The sequence below is a fragment of the Zootermopsis nevadensis genome, unplaced genomic scaffold, assembly GCF_977971745.1.
Source record: "Zootermopsis nevadensis isolate Lab colony 2312 unplaced genomic scaffold, Znev_1.0 Znev_ptg000010l, whole genome shotgun sequence".
Lineage (NCBI taxonomy): Eukaryota > Metazoa > Arthropoda > Insecta > Blattodea > Termopsidae > Zootermopsis > Zootermopsis nevadensis.
The window spans coordinates 20188055-20212646 of NW_028259142.1; the positions used below are offsets into that span (position 1 = coordinate 20188055).

General features: G+C 37.8%; 2 protein-coding genes across 3 annotated transcripts in view; one reads left to right on the forward strand and one right to left on the reverse strand.

Annotated features, from left to right (window-relative positions):
* aralar1 (calcium-binding mitochondrial carrier protein aralar1) overlaps positions 1 to 1268 on the reverse strand; it is a 115480-nt gene extending 114212 nt beyond the window's left edge. Inside the window, exon 1 of the mRNA XM_087346765.1 lies at positions 1171 to 1268. The gene's annotated coding sequence lies outside the window, so the exon portion shown is untranslated. The remainder of the gene's footprint in view (positions 1 to 1170) is intronic.
* The window catches only part of LOC110839444 (uncharacterized), a 77530-nt gene extending 56137 nt beyond the window's left edge, over positions 1 to 21393 (forward strand). For both annotated transcript variants that reach the window (XM_087346767.1, XM_022083626.2), the window contains exons 7-13: positions 1131 to 1256; positions 6713 to 6826; positions 13751 to 13901; positions 15544 to 15693; positions 17148 to 17249; positions 19149 to 19294; positions 20954 to 21393. In XM_087346767.1, coding sequence (XP_087202893.1) covers positions 1131 to 1256; positions 6713 to 6826; positions 13751 to 13901; positions 15544 to 15693; positions 17148 to 17249; positions 19149 to 19294; positions 20954 to 21091 — 927 coding nt within the window. In that variant the 3' untranslated portion in view covers positions 21092 to 21393. The remainder of the gene's footprint in view (positions 1 to 1130; positions 1257 to 6712; positions 6827 to 13750; positions 13902 to 15543; positions 15694 to 17147; positions 17250 to 19148; positions 19295 to 20953) is intronic.
* Positions 21394 to 24592: the final 3199 nt, after the last annotated feature.

The following is a 24592-nucleotide window of genomic DNA, read 5'->3' on the forward strand; positions in this document are numbered from 1 at the left end:
ATAAAAAATATTTGCATGAGCCCCTGGCATATTCTTCTCGTTTTCATGGCAATCGAAGCTGTTTCAAAATGGCTAAAATAAAACTTTATCCCAATTACGCTCTTTTCAGAAACGGTATTTCGCTTCTGGTCAGTACTTGGCAAAATACGAGGCCACGTCTGTTTTGTGCAAAAGTAAAATATAAGCCCTTATTGGCTAAAATAATTCCTAAATTATCAGCTGAATTTTTATAGAACTTCAACACAGTTCTTTCATCGGGTGACGGCCATAACAACCAAGTAAAAACTTCCATTTACATATTCGCGGAAAGACGCCCGATAATTGTTCAGATCGCTTTGTTGGACATAAGATAACGCATCTTTTAGTCAGTCTTGCAGAGCGAATTGAAATCCAGCGTTTGAAGTGGGAGGAGAATTCTTGCGCGGTACTTCTGACGTGATAGCCACGGTGGTCTAGCGGTTAGAACGCTGGCCTTGTAATCCTGGGGGTCTCGGGTTCGATTCCCGGCGGTGCCCGAATTTATAACTTGTGTTGGGCAAGGCCGTGGTCTAGGCAACACGGAGTTTTCCTCCGTGGCATCCCAACAATTACTCCATTCACACACAGAAGAAGGCAATGGCAAACCACTTCTGGATCATCTGCCAAGAACGTATATGAACAGGTCCCAGTCCGAGAAAAGGATGGAAGGATCCTGTTCAGGTGGACCTGTCGTCAGACAGAACACTAAATAATAATAAGATGAGGTGGTCTAGCGGTTAGAACGCTGGCCTTGTAATCCTGGGGTCTCGGGTTCGATTCCCGGCGGTGCCCGAATTTATAACTTGTGTTGGGCAAGGCCGTGGTCTAGGCAACACGGAGTTTTCCTCCGTGGCACCCCAACAATTACTCCATTCACACACAGAAGAAGGCAATGGCAAACCACTTCTGGATCATCTGCCAAGAACGTATATGAACAGGTCCCAGTCCGAGAAAAGGATGGAAGGATCCTGTTCATATGGACCTGTCCTCAGACAGAACACTAAAAATAAATAAAACAAGACGAAAAGCGTGATTTCTTCCACATTCAGCTGCACCCAACTTAATAAATCCCTCCTGCGACCAAAAAGTAATAAGAGGCTTAATGTTTACAGGCGGACAAGTACTCGTCTTATGCTGGAGTGCAGTACTCACCGCTTGACATGGCCGAGTACGTCTTCTGGACGGGAGACGAGAAGGGGGTCACACTGGCCATCGAAGAGTTCCTGCAGGAGGGTCTGGTGAGTTCCACTCTGTACACCTGCGTAATATAAAATAACACAGTGACCGGGCCGTTAAACTGAGGACGAAGGATGTTGTAATGTGTGCTATGGAAACACAGTTCAGTTTTAGTGTTGCTGAAAAACCATTGGCACTTGAAGACGCGGTCCTCCTGTTACAAACCAATCGATAGGACCTGGTCGAAAATTTTGACTATTCCGCGTGTTGACAAAGTACTTATTCAAGCGGACAGAAAATAACCAAAATGTTATTTTGTGAATGGAGGAGCGAACCAATTCCCTGATCTCATAACAACAAATTTTGCTTTAAATATCTACTTAAAAGTTCTAAAAAAAAATTGTGCAAATTCTAACACGCCCTGTAATCATTCCTTAACTTCCACGTGGGATTTTATCAGGCTCTTCCAATAAAATCCAGGCCATGCAATCGATATTTATTGCATCGGTACAAGGAAATCCCTGTCACATAACGTAAAGTTTCAATACCGGCATGTCACACACATTTATCGCTAACTAACGCAGTGCAACAAATTCCATCTTTAGAATCTGACAGTTGTTCCAGAGGGAACCGAGAATCTGCCAAGTTCAAAATGGGCGCACGGCCATGGAATTGCTTGTAAGCCGGGATCTTCGGTTCGAATCCCAGATGAAACATGAGTGCGTTTCACATTTGTCTGTGTTTTGCTTTGTAGGAACATTGCAACAGAATAGACTGATAAGGGGCCCTGCTTAATTTATACTTGACTGAATGAATTGCGTATTTCTTGTCATTAACTAACTAACAGCGGGAAGATGCAAAGGCTATTGAACAGCGAACTTATTTTTATTGAACATAAACCGTAGCCAAATGCGAAATGCTTCACGAACAGAAGCGTTTTTTCGACAATGAACTCTCTTTCTACTCGTGGACACACCATATTCGCGCCTGGACAGCTTCCGCGCAGCTGATATGAGCAGCGGCCTAGCAACTAAGGTGACCTTGACTCGAGTGTAATGTGGAAGGTTGTGAGTTAGCATGGGAGTTTTGGTATGGAAGTATACAAATATACCTACAAATTATGCGTGAAATATCGTTTTAAGTCAACAGTTACAAATATACCTACAGTGAGATCTTTGGGGTGATATCTGATAAATTTAAAAGGATGGCGAAATTATGCTTAAGTAATAAGGTCATTAAAAAATAAACCGTATTAGTAGTAATTTCTTAACACATTTTCAATGTCAGGCAATAAAGAAAAATTACCGAGTCGTGATTCCATCCTATGATCATCTACGCAAGATCCCAGCATCCCTAGCTCCAATTGCTGGTTATTAATTACTGTCAAAACACAAACAAAAGAAATTTTTCACTCTCTCGCAATGTTATTTTATATTTTAGAAAATAAATAGCCTACGTTGACAAACGTCCCATTTTTTAAAGTCAATTACCAAACACAATGTTATCATCCTATATTAAATGATGCTAGAGTAGCTTCCACCTCATAAGTTCGCGCATTCGATATATCATGTCATGTTATATATTGTTTAAATCTTGTCCGTCTAATCACAATAAATTCTTATTAAATATTAAAATATTACAATAATTAACATTTAAAATATTTAAAATATTAAATTATGTTCTTTATCGAAATATTCGATTTACATTAGACAAATGTAAATCGAATATTTCGATAAAGAACATCATTTAATATTTTAAATGTTAATTATTGTAATATTTTAATATTTAATAAGAATTTATTGTGATTAGACGGACAAGATTTAAACAATATATATTTATTATATCACAATATGACGTAACTTTACCATCTCATGTCATGTTATGTTACAGTAAAATGCCTGCGACTAGAGTGGCCTCCATTGGCATAACGTTTATACCAAATTTCGTTTTTAAGGGACTCGAATTTGTGGACACTGTAAAGCAGGTTCAGTCGAGAGACAAATCAATCGATCCATGCTGATACATACACCCTTTTTGCATGTGGAACCAGGAAACTGTAAACACGTTTCCCCTTGTTGAAACTGACGCACTCCGCACAGCAAATATTAAATCGTGAGAGGAAAATCTCGAAGCAGTTTACTCAGACTTTCATGAACGAAACAAAGGATCTTCGTTAATCTATTCCATCGCAAAATTTAACAATATATCGCAGAAACCCGAGTGCACTTTGAGAATATTTAATGTAAATTACCGGTTGTGAATGTGTACAATCCGTCCTTTTTTTAACAGCCGTTACTCCACAGGTAATCCATCTTCATCTATCACAGTCCTGAAGAGGGAGGTTTCGGTCCCACAAAAGTGAGTCATCGGTGACTTCGACAGAGAATATGTAAATTTATCATCAAATTAAATTTATCTAATGACAAAAATAAAACGTGTATAAGAAGTGGATATGAACAAAAGAAAATAAATATTTTAGATGTTAATTATTGTAATATTTTAATATTTAATAAGAATTTATTGTGATTAGACGGACAAGATTTAAACAATATATATAACATGACATGATATATCGAATGCGCGAACTTGTGAGGTGGAAGCTACTCTAGCATCATTTAATATAGGATGATAACATTGTGTTTGGTAATTGACTTTAAAAAATGGGACGTTTGTCAACGTAGGCTATTTATTTTCTAAAATATTTATTTTACAACAGAAGGATTAAAGTAATGAACTTCCTTTACAAAGGGAAACCCCGTCTCATGATCGCCACAAAAGAGAACTCTCAGGTCCTTTGGTTCCAAGCTATAACAATAGATATTCAATGAACAACGCCAGAAATACGTAGGGACAATCTCAGAAAAGACTAGCTTTTCTTTTCGCAATCTATATAAGATTTTAAATGCGCTGTATTTTCATCCCTAACGAGGAGCTGCTCTACCTTACAGCTTTAAGCATGTTACTAAACTTTTAAATCTTGTCTTAGAACCAAAAAATAAATTCCACCAGGCTCTACATCGGCTAGTAATAAAAACGATGCTAAAATAAAAGTAATTCGCATCTTATAAAATGCTTCTCATGCCACGGAACAAGAGATCTTGGTCAAAACCCCCAGATATTTTATTATAATCATTTTTGGTACATGACAACACCTTAATATAAATTCTCCTGACATCAGATTAGACCTGAAGCCAACTTAATGTCATTTTCAACAAAGATAATTATCAACTATGGACACATGAACATTTGCAGGGACTTATGTCCCGCACGAAACACGGCGACTTAAGACTGTAAGATGATAATGTTGCGTCATATTGCGATGAATTATAATTGTTTAATTTTAACCGTCTAATCACAATAAAATATTTTATTAAATATTAAAATATTATTATTACAATTAACATTTAATATTTAAAATATATTAAATGATGCTCTTTCTATCGAAATGTTCGATTTACAATTAGAGCATCATCTTTTTCACGATATGTTTCGGTTTTCCAATGAACCATCTTCAGGTGTATAATCTTTATAAACTTAAATGTATATTCTAAATGCAATCCTTCGTCAGAATGTCTATTAAATATCAGAAAGTTATCCACTTCTAGATCAATTGTACTTTATTATCACATATTAAGACTGTAAGTAGAAAATGATGTTTTTAATTCAAAGTTGATATAAAATTAATGCCATCATCCGCACCCTACCACAAATTTTTACGTCACGTGGCCGAGTTCACTGACTTCGGTGACTATATTTGCTAAGTAACAAGGGTTGAAACCCGGAACCAGTCACTAAACACGCAACCCCCATCCCTCAATGTCTTCCTCACGGGGCGAAGTGAATCCATCGGTTCGCGCCACGAACATTCTTCAGAATCCCCTCCCTCACCAGGGTTTTCTCCAGTTACACTCTTCCCCTCCAGGTCTTTGCCCTCCCAACCTCGGTTTCCCTCATTTCGGGTCTTTGCCCATGGGGGGTCTGCTGCTCTCATCTTCCGCGTTCCCTTTATTTATTTGCTGACGTCAAAGCCCGTGATGTGACGCGAACATCTCGGCCGCCACACCCACGTCAGGCAATTTGAAGGATCATGTTCCTTCCTGGCTCATGCAACCGGGTTCACTGACCGTCCATGTTGACACCAGGGTTCGATCCCCACTTCTACATGAATATGCTAATATTAATAACAATTCTACGTCCCAGGGAAATGCATTCTTTTGTGGTCTTCATATCAGAGAAAAACTGATCTAAATCGACATCCGAAACATTTATTTTTAATTTGTACTGACAGCGTCTGATAACTTTCTTAATGTAATAAGAGAGCAGAATGGTTTTTAATTTGGAATTGATGACCTGTCATGAGCACGTATCACTTGTCCTGACGTGCAGACAGATCCAGCGACAGTTCTTAAGGATTTCCTGTTCTCCTAACATGAAACACCAGGTAGTGTGTCGTATTTCAAACAACCCCCTCCAGCCAGAAAAATTTTAAATTCGTCAGTAAGAAATACGTGCTTGAAATTACTGGTGTCCGGGCATCGATTTCTTAAGAAATTCATATGTGGCTTTTTGATAGCTACATCGCACGACTGTTGTTTGGTGACGTCAGAACATAAGGGAAAGGTCCACACGAGTTAGGAAGGCAAATTTGTTGTTTTATTGTGCGCGCGTGTTTTGTGGCTAACAGCCCAAATCTGCCCGCCTGTCCGGCTTTCGATGACACTCACATCTTTCGACCAGGAAAATCGACGTCCTCCAATAAACACCGACGTGAACGTCTTCATGTTTATCAGTCATTTGTTAGTCCTTTCAATTGTCATGATCCGCGTGTCTTTGGTTCCCCTAACCCCATTTTTCTCATAAGGTCTTAATTTCTCGCATCTCGGTTTTAAAACTCGCTTGCGTTTTCAAAGACGTCATCCCGCGAACGGCGAAGGTCTACTGAATATTCTATTTATAGTCAAACTTTTATTTCAGTCACTGTCAGCTGTGATCAGAATTATATCTTGTGTTGCCTCTTTAGTAATTTTCTCTCAACCCGGGGTTTCATCTGCAAAACACAAACCTAACCTAACCTAACATAACATAACCTAACCTAACCTAACCTAACCTGACCTAACCTAACCTAACCTAACATAACATAACCTGACCTAACATAACCTAACATAACGTAACATAACCTAACCTGACCTAACATAACCTAACATAACATAACCTAACCTAACCTGACCTAACCTAACCTAACCTAACATAACATAACCTGACCTAACATAACCTAACATAACGTAACATAACCTAACCTGACCTAACATAACCTAACCTAACATAACATAACCTGACCTAACATAACCTAACATAACGTAACATAACCTAACCTGACCTAACATAACCTAACATAACGTAACATAACCTAACCTGACCTAACATAACCTAACCTAACCTAACCTAACCTGACCTAACCTAACCTTTCCTTACTCTGCGCGACGGCGTAGTAATGATACCCTCAACTTTTTGTGTGCAGATGACGCGAGAGGAAGCCATCTCGTTCCTACAGGGTATCAAGAATAATCTACAGTTCCTGCAAGAACGTTACAGCCAATTACAGCTTAGCAGAGAGCAGCAGCAGCGAGACAAGGTAAAACCACGTATGTACGTGACAACGAGGTCCGACGTGCAACGCTTGTGGAACAACCTCAACCTCAAAGATGGCTGTCTTCTGGGTTGTAGCGCCGTGTAGTCTGGTAGAAGTCTGCCGACGTTTCAGAGGTCTTTACTGCTGCTGCCTCCACCACAGGACACACCGCCCTGATAATGTAGGCAGCAAGTACCTCTAAGACGTTGGTAAGCTTATCTAATCCTACACCGCAGGTGTTTGAGAACAGAGGAGTTTTGAGACGAGAGTGTTGAAAATCATATTTTGTACTCTTAGCCGAATATTATTAAGGCCACTGAATATAGGACAATGAATTCGATAGGGAATATCGGTCAGAAAACAAAAGAACACATATAAATCAAGAATGTCATTTGTCCCCGACATTATTTAATATATTCACTGACGAGGTCGTCAGACAATGGGAAGATGCTTCAATTAAAGATTTTGAAACAGACCATCGGGTTATTTTTAGTGAATCAGACGCCGTTCCTCAAAGCAGCTAATGGACTTTAAAATAGAGCAAATCGTTTCAATATGAAAGTTTCACGCACAAAAACAAAAACCATGGCATTTCAGGACAAAAACCACATCAAACTCAAAACAGTGACACACACACACACACAGTTATATCGCTCCCCAGTACTCACAAAAAATTTAACCTAATAATTCAACGCTTTGAAGTCATTAATTCTGCATTTTGCCCACAGAATGCGTTAATGGATTTCGTATGATTCTCATAATATACAGCGATTATTTTCCTAAACGGTACTAACCACTTCATCTTCGCAATGGACGAGTGTTGTGTTTTCTTTGAGGTACGTACTGAATTTTGGGAACTGCAATATTTAGACGAGCTTCAAGCTTCATTGTACAAAGGATTAAATAATATCGTACATGATCTGGAACTTTCACGACGACTTGATAAAACGAAGTTCTCTGGGGCTTCCAGCCTTGTCAAGTGATTAAAAGGAGAAACAATTACCATCTGTCCTTGACCTCAGGGTACTGATGTGGCTGGAGATCAAGCCCGTTTCATGTACCCTGAGGACGAAAGCAGATGGTTCTCAGAACGTTGATTTCCTCGCCGTGGGCAGTGAGAGAAATTGTATTTCTTTAGTTTAAGAAATATAAAACAACACAACTCAGTTTATTTCAAAGAATCTGCTTGTTAGACGTCAAACAGTTAAAATTTCAAATCATTGTTCATGCTGTTTTGTGAAACGCCATGTTTCAACAACGGAACGATGTGCAAAAATCGCAATTTTAACGTTAAAATATTTTGTTGGGATTGTTTGCCCTTATTATCAGACAATTTACATGCTCTACTTAGAAGCAAGAAGTGATTTGCCTTTCTGCGACTGGCTAATTGAAATAAAGCGAAAAAAGTTGAGAGGACCACGTGCCACACGCCGGCCGCAGGTTGCTAACCCTTGTTTCAACCGCTTAGTAAAAGACGATAGATTTGCGTCAAATTAGCCTTAAAAAAAATTGCAGATGCGTCTGTCTGACTTGCGATGGGAGACAAGTTGTGATCAATCGACTTTTTATCGGACCTGCCGAGCGAAGAGGAAGGTCGCTAGTATCGACACGATAAAACAATATCGCATCGGGCGACGTGCGATGAAGCGATAATAATTGCACATCCACGTCACTCGCCCTCTGTACTGTTGCTACAGAAGCCAGCCAGTAATAGCGCGGGCATGGAAGGTTTCAGGGTTTCAAAGCCCCCCCCCCCCCCCCATTCAGAATCGACTACTTCCATTGTATTATTACGAAACAACACTGAATCTACTGCAGGCGTTATTTAGCGCCAAACGCCAAGTACAAACAGCGTGTACCACCAACTGATTTAACTGTGCATTTAATGTTTATGATTCTGAGTCTTAGTGCTTGCTGCCTTCTTCTTCAGGGCGACCAAACTCCTCGCCCTGATGATGGAGGCAACAAGGACGTCTGAAACGTCGGTAAATTTCTACCTGACTACACGGTGCAACAACCCAGAAGACAGCCATCTTCAGACTCACCGCCGTGAAAAACCTCAAATCCTATAAGTGTTGATTGATATGCTGTTATGGGGTTTTAAGATAAGACACAACAAAACAATGAGACACAACAAAACACAAGACACAACAAAACAATAAGACACAACAAAACAATGAGACACAACGAAACAATGAGACACAACAAAACACAAGACACAACAAAACAATAAGACACAACAAAACAATGAGACACAACAAAACACAAGACACAACAAAACAATAAGACACAACAAAACAATGAGACACAACGAAACAATGAGACACAACAAAACACAAGACACAACAAAACAATAAGACACAACAAAACAATGAGACACAACGAAACAATGAGACACAACAAAACACAAGACACAACAAAACAATAAGACACAACAAAACAATGAGACACAACAAAACACAAGACACAACAAAACACAAGACACAACAAAACACAAGACACAACAAAACAATGAGACACAACGAAACAATGAGACACAACAAAACACAAGACACAACAAAACAATAAGACACAACAAAACAATGAGACACAACAAAACACAAGACACAACAAAACACAAGACACAACAAAACAATGAGACACAACGAAACAATGAGACACAACAAAACACAAGACACAACAAAACAATGAGACACAACAAAACACAAGACACAACAAAACACAAGACACAACAAAACAATGAGACACAACGAAACAATGAGACACAACAAAACACAAGACACAACAAAACAATGAGACACAACGAAACAATGAGACACAACAAAACACAAGACACAACAAAACACAAGACACAACAAAACAATGAGACACAACGAAACAATGAGACACAACAAAACACAAGACACAACAAAACACAAGACACAACAAAACAATGAGACACAACGAAACAATGAGACACAACAAAACACAAGACACAACAAAACAATAAGACACAACAAAACAATGAGACACAACAAAACACAAGACACAACAAAACACAAGACACAACAAAACAATGAGACACAACGAAACAATGAGACACAACAAAACACAAGACACAACAAAACAATGAGACACAACAAAACACAAGACACAACAAAACACAAGACACAACAAAACAATGAGACACAACGAAACAATGAGACACAACAAAACACAAGACACAACAAAACAATGAGACACAACGAAACAATGAGACACAACAAAACACAAGACACAACAAAACACAAGACACAACAAAACAATGAGACACAACGAAACAATGAGACACAACAAAACACAAGACACAACAAAACACAAGACACAACAAAACAATGAGACACAACGAAACAATGAGACACAACAAAACACAAGACACAACAAAACAATAAGACACAACAAAACAATGAGACACAACAAAACACAAGACACAACAAAACACAAGACACAACAAAACAATGAGACACAACGAAACAATGAGACACAACAAAACAATGAGACACAACAAAACAATGAGACACAACAAAACACAAGACACAACAAAACAATAAGACACAACGAAACAATGAGACACAACAAAACACAAGACACAACAAAACAATAAGACACAACAAAACAATGAGACACAACAAAACACAAGACACAACAAAACACAAGACACAACAAAACAATGAGACACAACGAAACAATGAGACACAACAAAACACAAGACACAACAAAACAATGAGACACAACAAAACACAAGACACAACAAAACACAAGACACAACAAAACAATGAGACACAACGAAACAATGAGACACAACAAAACACAAGACACAACAAAACAATGAGACACAACGAAACAATGAGACACAACAAAACACAAGACACAACAAAACACAAGACACAACAAAACAATGAGACACAACGAAACAATGAGACACAACAAAACACAAGACACAACAAAACACAAGACACAACAAAACAATGAGACACAACGAAACAATGAGACACAACAAAACACAAGACACAACAAAACACAAGACACAACAAAACAATGAGACACAACGAAACAATGAGACACAACAAAACACAAGACACAACAAAACAATAAGACACAACAAAACAATGAGACACAACAAAACACAAGACACAACAAAACACAAGACACAACAAAACAATGAGACACAACGAAACAATGAGACACAACAAAACAATGAGACACAACAAAACAATGAGACACAACAAAACACAAGACACAACAAAACAATAAGACACAACGAAACAATGAGACACAACAAAACACAAGACACAACAAAACAATAAGACACAACAAAACAATGAGACACAACAAAACACAAGACACAACAAAACACAAGACACAACAAAACAATGAGACACAACGAAACAATGAGACACAACAAAACACAAGACACAACAAAACAATGAGACACAACAAAACACAAGACACAACAAAACACAAGACACAACAAAACAATGAGACACAACGAAACAATGAGACACAACAAAACACAAGACACAACAAAACAATGAGACACAACGAAACAATGAGACACAACAAAACACAAGACACAACAAAACACAAGACACAACAAAACAATGAGACACAACGAAACAATGAGACACAACAAAACACAAGACACAACAAAACACAAGACACAACAAAACAATGAGACACAACGAAACAATGAGACACAACAAAACACAAGACACAACAAAACAATAAGACACAACAAAACAATGAGACACAACAAAACACAAGACACAACAAAACACAAGACAACAAAACAATGAGACACAACGAAACAATGAGACACAACAAAACAATGAGACACAACAAAACAATGAGACACAACAAAACACAAGACACAACAAAACACAAGACACAACAAAACAATGAGACACAACGAAACAATGAGACACAACAAAACACAAGACACAACAAAACAATAAGACACAAAAAACACAAGACACAACAAAACAATGAGACACAACAAAACAATGAGACACAACAAAACAATGAGACACAACAAAACAACTAATGATATTAACTGGTATACACGTAATTTTGAATAATTTATAGGTACCTATGATCACACATCGGAGTCGAAAGGCTGGTCTGTCCACCCACAAGAAAATTTCTGTAGTAAACGATTTCACAACTGGCTAGTTAACCGTGTCATAATTTTACGAAGTGCATAAATGGGGATTGTTCCACTTTTGCCGGCTCGGCCCCTAGACCTTGGCTGCGAGGGACAAATGCCTGGCGCAATGTGCCCAGGCTGACTGTACGCCCATAACAATGAAAGTTCAGAGCACACGCAGTTTCAAGAATGGGGACTGAGAGTGGACCATGAGCCCAGGAAACAAGTTTAATCGTGTTAAATCCCACGCGTCACACGTTCCAGAGCAAACAACAATTACACTCTGCATTTGTACACGTGATACGAGATTAATCGTGTTAAAGGAGTGGAATGTTTGCTAGTGGCCGTTCTTCGACTTTGTCAATCGTTATAAAATTACGTTTCGGAATTTTGGTTATGTTTGGAAAAGTGAGTGTTATTTCCGATAGATGGGTCTGGGGTCCAACATAACAATAACGAGTTATCTGCTGGAGATGATTATCGCCAAGCAAAACTTTATAATACCTGGCATTTTTAATATTGGTGATGTGGGGAGCTGAGTCTAGCTAAAACCGAAACGTCCAACAGATAGGTTTATTTTGTCCTCCTTTACTTACCTGATCATAAGATAGTGTAGTTGCGTCATATTGTGACTTATTAAATTAAAATTAAATTATTTGGTTATTCCGTCAAATCACAATGTATTTAAAATAAGATAATTAAAATAATTAAAATATCATTCTGTGTTCCATATCGAATAATCGATTTACAATTGGAACAGTTACAACATGTTTCGGTTTTATTAAACCATCATCAGGTGTAAAATTATATTAAATTTAAAACTCAATTATAATTTTTTACAAATTTTTCGTAGTGTAGTTTTTTGGAGGTCGTGTCCAGATATTTTCATATAATGGATCAACTTTATTGTTTGAAGTGATGCTTTTGATGTTTACATCGGTCAGAGATGAAATAGTACACAACTCAGTTGTGTCTGGAGGTGATCCAGAAGTATTACCGTATCCGATCAAGGTTTATTACTGAATCTTAATTATCTTATTTTAAATACATTGTGATTTGACGGAATAACCATATAATTTAATTTTACCTGATCATGACAGTAGAATCCACCCTACGAAAATTGTAATTTTATATTTAGGCGATAGACAAGGACCAAAAGATATATGAGCGCACGATGGGAAGGTAAGTTTTATTCGTTATTATTCGGTAGTGACGAACTGAAATCAAATTTAGAATTTAATTTTCATTTCGATGCAGTGTAAGCCCTATTTTACTGTCTCTGACACTTTAAAATCTTCGATAAGACAATTACCCGACACAAATCCCGTTTCTCTTCACGGTATTTAACGACACTTTTAAGTGAATTACAGTGCTGAATTACGAAGAGGTCCAAATTAGTTTAAGTAACGATAGCAGTATGTAACTGTGAGCCTGAGAAAAACCATGGAAAATCATAACATTCCGTCTGCGGGCCAAAATTCAGGGGCCAGAAACTCACGAATACAAAGCAGGATTGCCAACCACCGAGCCATGCTCATGAACAAGCTATTAAATAACACAAACGTTCAGAAGTATTGTTCGTGTTAGGTACAAGACATTCGAAATTGAGTCCTGCTCAGTTTAGGCTCTACGCAGTTCCAACCCTAAGGGAGCTTGCGTCAAATTCTCTATTAACCTCGATTTTGTAAAAGAAAAATATCCAGATAAAATGAGATATCTGTTGGTCAGTCTTTCATAATGCGATGTTACGTGTCTCTTTCCAGGAACGAGCATACAGGATTCAGAAGGCTTTGGGTTTAGACAAAGGTAGACCTAACGAGACGAAGATAAACTCAATAGAAGACATTTCTTCCGCTACAGATCTATTAGCGATAGCTAAGAAGACTTCAGCTCCTGAGGAAAACAACGCGAAAGGTAAATCGTATAGACATCAGAAATATTAATTATTATTCTGAGGGTGTCTTCCGGTTTTGGGAGATTATCCCTGATGGTGTAACAAGCGAATAACGGAAACTCGAAGTGTGAAAGGGGATTTAGCGAATGCAAAGCCTGGGGCAAGTGTGGGCAATGACAGTGGGCCTGAAGGCTTCACGAGAAGAATTCTGTGTTTCAAAAATAGCTGAATACCAATAGTAAATTTACAATGATTTAAGATACTTTATAAATACGAGCATACCATTACTACGAACCAACTAAAAACCAACTTTCTGGATTGGTGGCTTTCTTAAGAAGCTGATAGTCGCTAATGTGATCAATGTCTGTCCGTATTTTAGTAAAAAAATTTTTTGTTTATTTTATCATTAGTGATTGTTTTATAAAGTCTGGTGTTTTAAAATATTACCAGTTATGTTTACATCAAATCAAAACAAACTGGACGTTTTTCGAACTGTTAGTAGTGAATCACGTGACTTCACATCCCTAATACGTCACAGGGACTCATTTAACTGTATCTTCATTAGCAGCGCTGAACAAGCGGCAACACGGAGGGTGAACGTGACAGGGGCATGGCGTCGCACAAAAATAATGTTTCGTTTCACGGCCTTCTTCTGTCTCTGCGATTCCAAATACGCCTGTTTATGTGTTCGCCGTCGACCAAGAAACTTTCGTCAGATATAAAATCAGACGCGTTGCCCTCAGCTAAAGGCGGATCCTGCTTCGGAGACTGACGTATCTCGTGGTATGCCTCACAGTACCACCTGAACGCCACGACCAGAGCTGTAGTCAGGCCAGGGTAGTTCAGGGCGGGAAACCTCTGCGCGCGAAATGCACAGCGAGAACGCTGGTCTGTCTCGTCGATTTAACTCGAGAACCACTGGACGGATTTGGATGAAATTTGATGTAGTGGTTATGCCATTCTGCACGATCCCAAAAACGTATTTTGAATATCCTACGAGCAGTGGAAAGAAAATGATGAATGGGGAAACTCGTGAGGTGGACACTGAGGTGCTGCGATCTGGATGCAAAAGTGGTAACTATCGACAGAGGAGAATTTAATCCCTCTAAATGCACGCTCAAAAGAACGCATGAGGATATTATGTACATCCCAGGACGGAATACAAATTCTGAGCTTGTTAGTGTCCGGGATCCGCGTCGCCACGCCATTAAAAGACAGTGACGTCAAACAGACGGCGCAGAATAGGGACAATAAAATATAAGGCAACCTACGGGAAACGCCCGTCTATAAATTTAAATTATGTCAGACAGAACTTAGGGAAGATAAATTTCCTTCCTGTTTGTGGAGGACGCTTTAGTCTATTAAGTACGTGTATTGAATTCTGACTGAAGCCAGGCGTATTGCCGCTGAGCTAGGCTGCTACTGAACTGATGAGAGCACACTGCGATGTGGTTCTGTAACAGTTTTTGGAGTTGAGAATTATCAGACGTTTCGACAAACATTACAACTGCCATCTTCAGGGTGAATGGTGGTTGGGTCTGTTTGGAAGTCATGTACAGGGTAGAGTGTAGGTGTCGAGTGGGATATGACGATGCTGATTGGTGGAGCGGAATGGAGGGCGCCATTGAACTTCTAATGACAGAAGATGTGTGTTTGTTGCAGTTGCCGACAGAGCTCAGCAGGTTCTAGACGAGGACTATGACGAGGTGCTAGAGAGACTGAGGGTCGCGGACTACCTGTACACGGAGTACTCCCTGGAGGAGGTCATCTATCAGCTCGCCAAGGTCATGTTCTCACAGTCCCTGAACAGAGGTCAGCACCGCATTCGGCCAGGGCGGTGTACCGGTGCGTTTTTTGGGTACCGGTACACCGCCCTGGCACTTCCTTTGACGACCGTAATTTTAAGTCCGGTAGACTCTAGATTGTCCAGGGGCGGATTAGCCGGAGTATCAGTGGATTAAACAGAAATTAAAAACTTATTTAGAAAATCTCTTGTAGAAGTTAAGAACGTTTAAAAATATATAAACGCGACAATGGCGTAATTTAACGTATTAATACAAATAAATTGTTTTTAAAAAATGAAGTTTACAACAATTTAACATTGTCACTATTCGCTGATATATTCTTTGTTGGAACATAATCCATTAAGTTTGATACAATATCCTTTGTGTTGCCCATAATTCTTTACAAAATTTTAGAAGTGCGTCTGTAAATAAACTTGTGTGTTTATAATGTTTTATCGTTTTTTTCTTTCATTGTTGTGGATTATCCGCGGTTTCGATTATCCGGGGGAAAAATATATTTCTCAACCAACCCAAGAAATCAGGAGTTTACTGCATAGTAGACAGCCTAATGGCGAGGGTAGTTTTAAATCCGCGCTTAAAAATTCAGAGAGCAACACCGTTTAAGAACATAGAAAACTAACTCGCAGAAATGCGAGACAGTTTGCTCTAATATTAAAATTCTCTAACTTGTATATTTTGTGTGTTTATCGGTTAATTTAAGACAAAATTAACGATAAGAGCCTCATTTTATGACTGGTGCTTATTTATTTGAACCTGAAAGTCGTTGCCACCACACCCAAGAAGGCTGAGAGAGAATTAGGTACTTCATTCATGAGACTTGAGATTTTCATGGCGGCGAAAATGCGAACTGAGGTCTTCCATACTGAAGATGATAGCAATAAACTCCTCCGAAACGGTGATAACTTCTATAACTCTGAACAATGCTATGAATTGCTTGTCGATGTTGGACTTCTGGGTAGTAACGTCGTTTGGAGTTGTAGGTGGATACGAACTTTAACTTATACTTCTTAAATTAATTATTCGGTTTTGTCCGTCTAATCACAATTATATTTAAAATTTAAAATTTACAAATAAGATAATTAAATTATCATTTTATGTTCCACATCGAATAATCGAAATGTAATCCAAATTTAAATCGATTATTCGATGTGGAACATAAAATGATAATTTAATTATCTTATTTGTAAATTTTAAATTTTAAATATAAATGTGATTAGACGGACAAAACCGAATAATTAATTTAATATTTGATTCACAATATGACGCAATTATACTATTTTATACTTTTTAAGTTACTCTTCTCTGTTCCTTCACGTGAATTTTTTATTCGCAGTTTTATCCTTCTATTTCCATGCCATAATTTTCTTCTTTTTCTCTCTTGGTTCATATTTTTATCTCTTTCATTTGTTCTATTATCTCTCTCTCTCCTCTTCCCAATGCTTGATGATTTCTGTCTTGCAGGAAGTGCTGAGGCACAGGAGGCCTTGCAGAAGTTCACCAGTTTCTTGGAGGCTGAGGCAGAACAAGGTCACATCTCACGGAGCCTCGAGAAGAAAGTCCTTGGTACGTTCTCCATGGTTTTATTCACCTCGGCAGCACACGGAGATAAAAGTGGTCTGGCCGCGTTAACCCCTGTACTCATTGGCCCCCCCCGCACAGAGACACGTTTTGGGTGCTTGTCTAACCTAACCTAACCTAACCTATCCTAACCCAACCTAACCTAACCTAACCTATCCTAACCCAACCTAACCTAACCCAACCTAACCTAACCCAATCTAACCTAACCTAACCTAACCCAATCTAACCTAACCTAACCCAATCTAACCCAACCTAAACTAACCTAACCTAACCTAACCTAACCCAATCTAACCTAACCTATCCTAACCCAACCTAACCTAACCTAACCCAATCTAACCTAACCTATCCTAACCCAACCTAACCTAACCCAACCTAACCTAACCTAACCCAATCTAACCTAACCTAACCTAACGCAATCTAACCTAACCCAACCTAACCTAACCTAACCCAATCTAACCTAACCTAACCTAACGCAATCTATCCTAACCTAACCTAACCCAACCTAACCTAACCAAATCTAACCTAACCTAACCCAATCTAACCTAACCTATCCTAACCCAACCTAACCTAACCCAATCTAACCTAACCTAACCTAACCCAATCTAACCTAACCTAACCTAACTTTCACATGCACAGCTAGATCCAGTGTTAATTAATTATCGACATCAAATTTAAAAAGTAACACCTGTTTCATGCGTCCGCCATTTTGTTGTTTTACGCTACACAAAAAATATATATCATGTTCGAGAGTCCGCCATGTTGGTATTACCGATTTTAGATAATTAAGAAGTACGAGTTTAGGATACCTTCCAATGGCATTTAGTTTAATAATGTTTGACGTTTTAAAGGACAGGTCACGTATCTCATTTTTCGATAGCTTTACTCAGGTTACTCCCATTTTTATTCAAATCTTAATTTATAGGCGTTCTTCACGCTCTGGCGGGAATGAAGAACAGCTTACGGTCCCGTTTATGTCTGTCTGTCTGTCACTTTGTTCCCTAGAACGTATGCAACCCATAGCCACTGCTGCGAAACACTTAGAACCGATATATATTGCTTAAACATTACTACACAACAGATCAAATTACATACGTAAGTACAATAATTATGTATTAAAAATTTAATGGTAAAACCGAGCTTTTTTCAACAAATTTCAGATTTTCGTTCTACCTATTAAAACACGTAAAAATGACCAATCAGTTTCGACTTTACGTCAAGTAAGAATTTATTTAAAGATTACTGTCAGAAGATAAATCAAATAGATTGTGTGCATACGTGTGTGTGTTCATTTGTGTACACAAAGAGGTCAATACAGGTATAGTTTAACTTTTGATTATAGTGTTTTTATGTTGAATCTTAGTGATTCCAATCATTAACAGTTAAAATCAAATTGATATACTGCGTGAAGATTCCAGATTTCATTTGGCCAGCCTGAACATTGATTTTGAACAACTGTCATAGCATTTAGTCAGGTTAAATGCATGTAAAAACGTAATTCGGATATTTAAAAAAAAATTCTTCAAAATTACCAAAGATGTCAATACAAGATTACTATAGCATTTTTATAATAAGTGACCGATTTTGATTTTGATCAGGTGATGTTTTCCTGTTCTCAAAGTCTGTCGGTGTGATGATGACGAACTTAAAGAACGTAAAGGCTTAGCGTTGGATGGCGATGAATCAACAAATTCCAAAGTTTCAGATACCCTCACTCTCTCAAATGCAAGACAGAAATTCTCTGAAATGTTTGGACTTTTGATTTGAATTCATGCGGCTAATCACCTAATATTTTAACAGTTTGAATCGCCATGTCATGACAGTGGACAGACACCGCCAGTCCTGAGTCCAGAATAATTTGTCCTTACCTGACTTGCGACCTTTCAGATGTGCTAATTGCGTCGTTGAGCGACACACTTGCAGAGCATCCACAGCTGTTGAGCGTCGCTAGGGAAGGCCTCCTTGAGGGATCTGGCAACCAGCTGCTACAGCAGTTGCTGATTATGAACCCAGCAACCAATGCCGGAGACCCTGTAAGTGTGGACTCAGTCACAAAACTGTATTTAAATTAAATTATTTGGTTATTCCGTCAAATCACAATGTATTTAAAATAAGATAATTAAAATATCATTCTGTGTTCCATATCGAATAATCATTTGAATCATTTACTTCACAGACCGATGTAAACATCAAAAGCATCACTTCAAACAATAAAGTTGATCCATTATATGAAAATATCTGGACACGACCTCCAAAAAACCACACTACGAAAAATTTGTAAAAAATTGTAATTGAGTTTTAAATTTAATATAATTTTACACCTGATGATGGTTTAATAAAACCGAAACATGTTGTAACTGTTCCAATTGTAAATCGATTATTCGATATGGAACACAAAATGATATTTTAATTATTTTAATTCTTATTTTAAATACATTGTGATTTGACGGAATAACCAAATAATTTAATTTTAATTTAATAAATCACAATATGACGCAACTACACTATCTTATGAAAACTGTATTTGCAAAACACGCACATAACCGTAAGCATCAAGTCTTACTCATTGCTCCATAACTTATAAAACGCATGTCAGCTAGCGACACATTCCTCAGACTAATGCCCTGAATCAATATGTCTGACATGTTTGGATTGAATCGATGACAGGTTAAAGTTAACTCATCTACATGCAGTGATTGTGATGTTAGATAAATAAAACAGAAAATTATAAAATCTTAGTATAAATTAATCTCAATTTTTGTAGCAAGATTGCCTCCGTAACAGATTTTACAATTTCACTGCCAAGATTTGGGACTTCTAAATTCAATCACTGGAATTTTCTCAACTACAAGTTTTATGCTAACATGACTCAGTTTCCAACACGTCGTTCATGAGAACAGGGACTGTGACGTGAAGGTCAGATTGTCAATTATTTAGGACAGATATTTTTAAAGGACACAACCCATCACTTATAAATAAGTTTTATGACATTTGGTATAACCAAATCCTTCCTAAAATATACAATTAATTCATAAACGCTGTTATAAATCAATAAATATCAAGTAATCAAAAAATATTAACAAACAAAATTTATGCCGAATATGTTTTATGAAATATTCATTCTTTTCGTACATTACATTGCGTGTGAGCCAATAACCATCAAATATTAAAATCAGACTTAACAAAACCACATTCAATTTGTATCTACGGATCATTATAATATATTGCATCAAATATCTAATAGTTTTTAAAATATTTTAAATTGATAAAAACCTGAAGACGACGGTATTACCCGTCGAAACATGTCGTTTTAATAAAAACGCTAAAAAAATATAAATGTAAAATCGTATTTACGATTAAGAGCGCTAATATAATATTTTACACAACAAAATGTTTTAATATTATATAATTTGTTACAACACCAATAAACTTCAAACGTTTGTGTATATACTGTACAAAATAAATATATTTAAAACTACATTCTATAAGACAGCTGTCTTCTGGGTTGTAGCGCTAAGCAGTCATCAGGCCCCGATGATGAAGGCAGCAGGGACCTCTTAAACGCACGGCGCAACAACCCATAAGACAGTCATCTTCAGACTCACGGACGTGAAAACCTCAAATCCTACTAAGAAATTAACCTGTTTGTGAAAAAGTTTATGCATCAATAGTTTTTTTGTAACTGTCCGTAGGCCTCTGAGCAGAAGTCTGCATCTGATAAGGGCCAGGGATCAGACAGTCACCAATCAACAACATCCAAGGGCAGACAGAACGAGACTGTCGGAAAGAATATCAGCAGCTCCATGGGGAAATCATCTAAGGCAACTTAATGTCTACACTAAGAAACAAATACGTATAAATAAATATATTCTATAGTGTATCCAAATTAATCCAAAAATAATATATTCTGAAAGTAGGTAGATCAATGCAGCCAGTATCAACTGTCTCATTCAGTTTATACTCGAAAACATATCCACTCTTCATTAGTTCTGAAGTGTAAAGATTTCAATTCTTGAAATAACCCTCGTTTCATCCCTAAGTGTACTTGCGGGTGGACCAACTTTGAGAATACTAATTTTGAAATCTGTCCTAGAGCATCGTAAGCAAAATAAAATCCGACTTAAAGGATCAATCAATGTTTATAAAACACACAACTGTAAGAATTAACAAAAGCATGAGGTCGTGTTACTTACTGTTCATGAGTGACAAAACGCGGTACAACAAACAGGGGAGTATATTTCCTTATATATTTTTACCATGTACGTAACAAAATACTTTTTCTTAAATATGTTTCCTTTTTGTATAATCAGAACTACATCTTTGTAATATTTACAGCCTGACATAAAAATTCCACACTTCTAAATATCATATTATTATATGTAATTCAGCAAATTCCAGACAGAAATAATAATTTAATGATTTGGTGTAGAAGTCGTAAGATAAATTTAAGAAATCAGGAGATAAATTACTATGCTATCGTTTTAAATTAAGACTGTACAATCCTTAAGATCTCTGCATTTCTAATTTCCCCCTCTTTTTCTATCTATGAAGGAAATTAATGATCTCTATAAACTTCTAACATTGCAAAAATGCAGAGAAATTATATTCAAATGCCTCAGATCAAAAGCCTGGAGTCTGCTATGAAAATTTATAACGAGATCTGCAAGACAGACATAAATACTTTCTTTCATTATTCGATACTCCAGTGGCTGAATGTAAATATACATCCTTTCTGTTATAAAAGTTAAGTAATCACCACGTCTACGCCTCACACCACAGAATTAATATGGGCCATAGCTGAGATACGTATATGAAGAAAAATTATTAAATTGTTTCAGGTGTTTTATTTTAATGGAAGTCTGCTTTCTGTTTAATGAGCTTAATCAGAATTACCCAGTGCTTTGCTTCTGATAGTACACACCAGAACACAGAACAAGAACTGTCTTTAAATAAAAGTTTATTATTACACGTACCTTAAAATTACGTGACATAACCTCAAACTACTTTTCCTAAAAGGGCACTGGTCTCACTGTAACTAGCAGCATTGATGACATCACAGCAACGGTGTGCCGCTGTGTGACGTTGCATGACTACGACCTGAGCTAAAAACATTTACCACTTGCGCGTAGCTCCAAATACGTTCTGTAAATTGAACATCCCATATAATTCCGTATCACCATCACAATGAAATAAATTAATGTGGTGAGAGGTCACTAACGACCGAATACGGACAGAAGGAGAAGAAGGAGAAGAAGAAGAAGGAGGAGGAGAAGAAAAAGGAGAAGAAGGAGGAGGAGGAGGAGGAGAAGGAGGAGAAGAAGAAGAAGAAGAAGAAGGAGAAGAAGAAGGAGGAGGAGGAGAAGAAGAAGAATAAGAAGAAGGAGAAGGAGGAGGAGGAGGAGGAGGAGAAGGAGGAGAAGGAGGAGGAGGAGGAGGAGGAGGAGGAGGAGGAGGAGGAGAAGGAGAAGGAGAAGAAGAAGGAGGAGGAGGAGAAGAAGAAGAAGGAGGAGGAGAAGGAGGAGGAGGAGGAGGAGAAGGAGGAGAAGGAGGAGGAGGAGGAGGAGGAGGAGGAGGAGGAGGAGGAGAAAAAGGAGAAGGAGGAGAAGGAGGAGAAGGAGGAGGAGAAGGAGGAGGAGAAGAAGGAGAAGAAGAAGAAGAAGGAGAAGGAGGAGGAGAAGGAGAAGAAGGAGGAGGAGGAGGAGAAGGAGAAGAAGAAGAAGGAGGAGAAGAAGAAGAAGAAGAAGAAGGAGAAGAAGAAGGAGGAGGAGGAGAAGAAGAAGAAGAATAAGAAGAAGGAGAAGGAGGAGGAGGAGGAGGAGAAGGAGGAGAAGGAGGAGGAGGAGGAGGAGGAGGAGGAGGAGGAGAAAAAGGAGAAGGAGGAGAAGGAGGAGAAGGAGGAGGAGAAGGAGGAGGAGAAGAAGGAGAAGAAGAAGAAGAAGGAGAAGGAGGAGGAGAAGGAAAAAAGAAGGAGGAGGAAGAGGAGGAGGTTAGACAGCAGTACTCATCTCCGATGCTATTCTGCCCTTACCTGAGATTTGAAATGGTTCTAGTTACAGTGAGACGTGTGTACCTGATATAAGTTTCTTGAACATGTTGCTATTTTCCTACACATCATGTGTATAAGTTCTTTAATTTGTAAAATATGGCACACAACATTAATTAAATTGGCTATTAATAATGAATTATATTAGTGTAAAAAGATCTTAAAATTACACATGTACATAGTTACCAAAGACATATCCAAACCACATAAAATTCTTAAAACAGTCAGTCTCTATCTATCTGTATTGATTTTGGTAAAAATCAATATAATCAATCTAAAATAATATGATAAGGGAAATAATGAATATGTTCAGACACAATTCTATCGTGTTACTGAATACAAGGCCAATGACTATTTTGAAAGAAAATAATACATGAAATAAAAATGCTGTAAGAAATACTGAAAAGTCTGTGAAACGAACAGTTCTAAAACAGAAATTTAATAAACTCTTTTCACTGCAACTGTTCCAATTATTTCTAGTGATGTAAATAAAAGTTTTTCCTCACTGTTGGTATGTTGAAATTTATTTGTGATTGTATTGGTACTAATTGTTCCGTGTTTGCTACATAAAATGTTAGTTCTGAACGTCTAGAACCTGAGTTTTAATCTGCAGAGACCATTTTCAGAACTGGAAGTCAGTGGTTACAACAGGCTATGAAAATGAAATGTAAATTTTCATCATGCTAACCAACATTCATAAAAAGAATGGAGTGGCATATTTTCATATCTCCATGCACAAATAGGCTACCATAAGACCCATTACTTTCAAATCTACAAATAACAACACACACATACTTACTTATCTTAAATTTTCCATCACTCTTGTATTTCTACACAGGATCAATATGTTCCATCCAAAGGCACTAAATAAATTGCACTGCTAAAAAAGTTCACTATAAAATGTTCACGTATATTGGTACAGGTTGATGTGTGAGATTTCAGTAATGCTACTGAAGTTTCAAACTGATAAGCAAAGTACTTATGTACACTACACATAACCTACATTACACAATCACCCCTTGCAAGGGAATGTTCCAGTTGGTCATGTTGGAACCTAACCTAAAATTTTGCTCGTTTGCAGAGTCCGTTTAGTAATGATCGTACACAAAATTTCAGCTGCCAACACACTGTGTATGGTTGCGAAAAATATTGCTCAAAATTGAATGAAATTCGCGCCATTGCGCACGCGTGTTACGGCAGCGCACCTAGTGGCAATGTATATTACGACGAAGTACGTGCGCCGGGCGACCAGAGGGCAGTGCAATCCACTAATCTCCGAGGAGCTAGA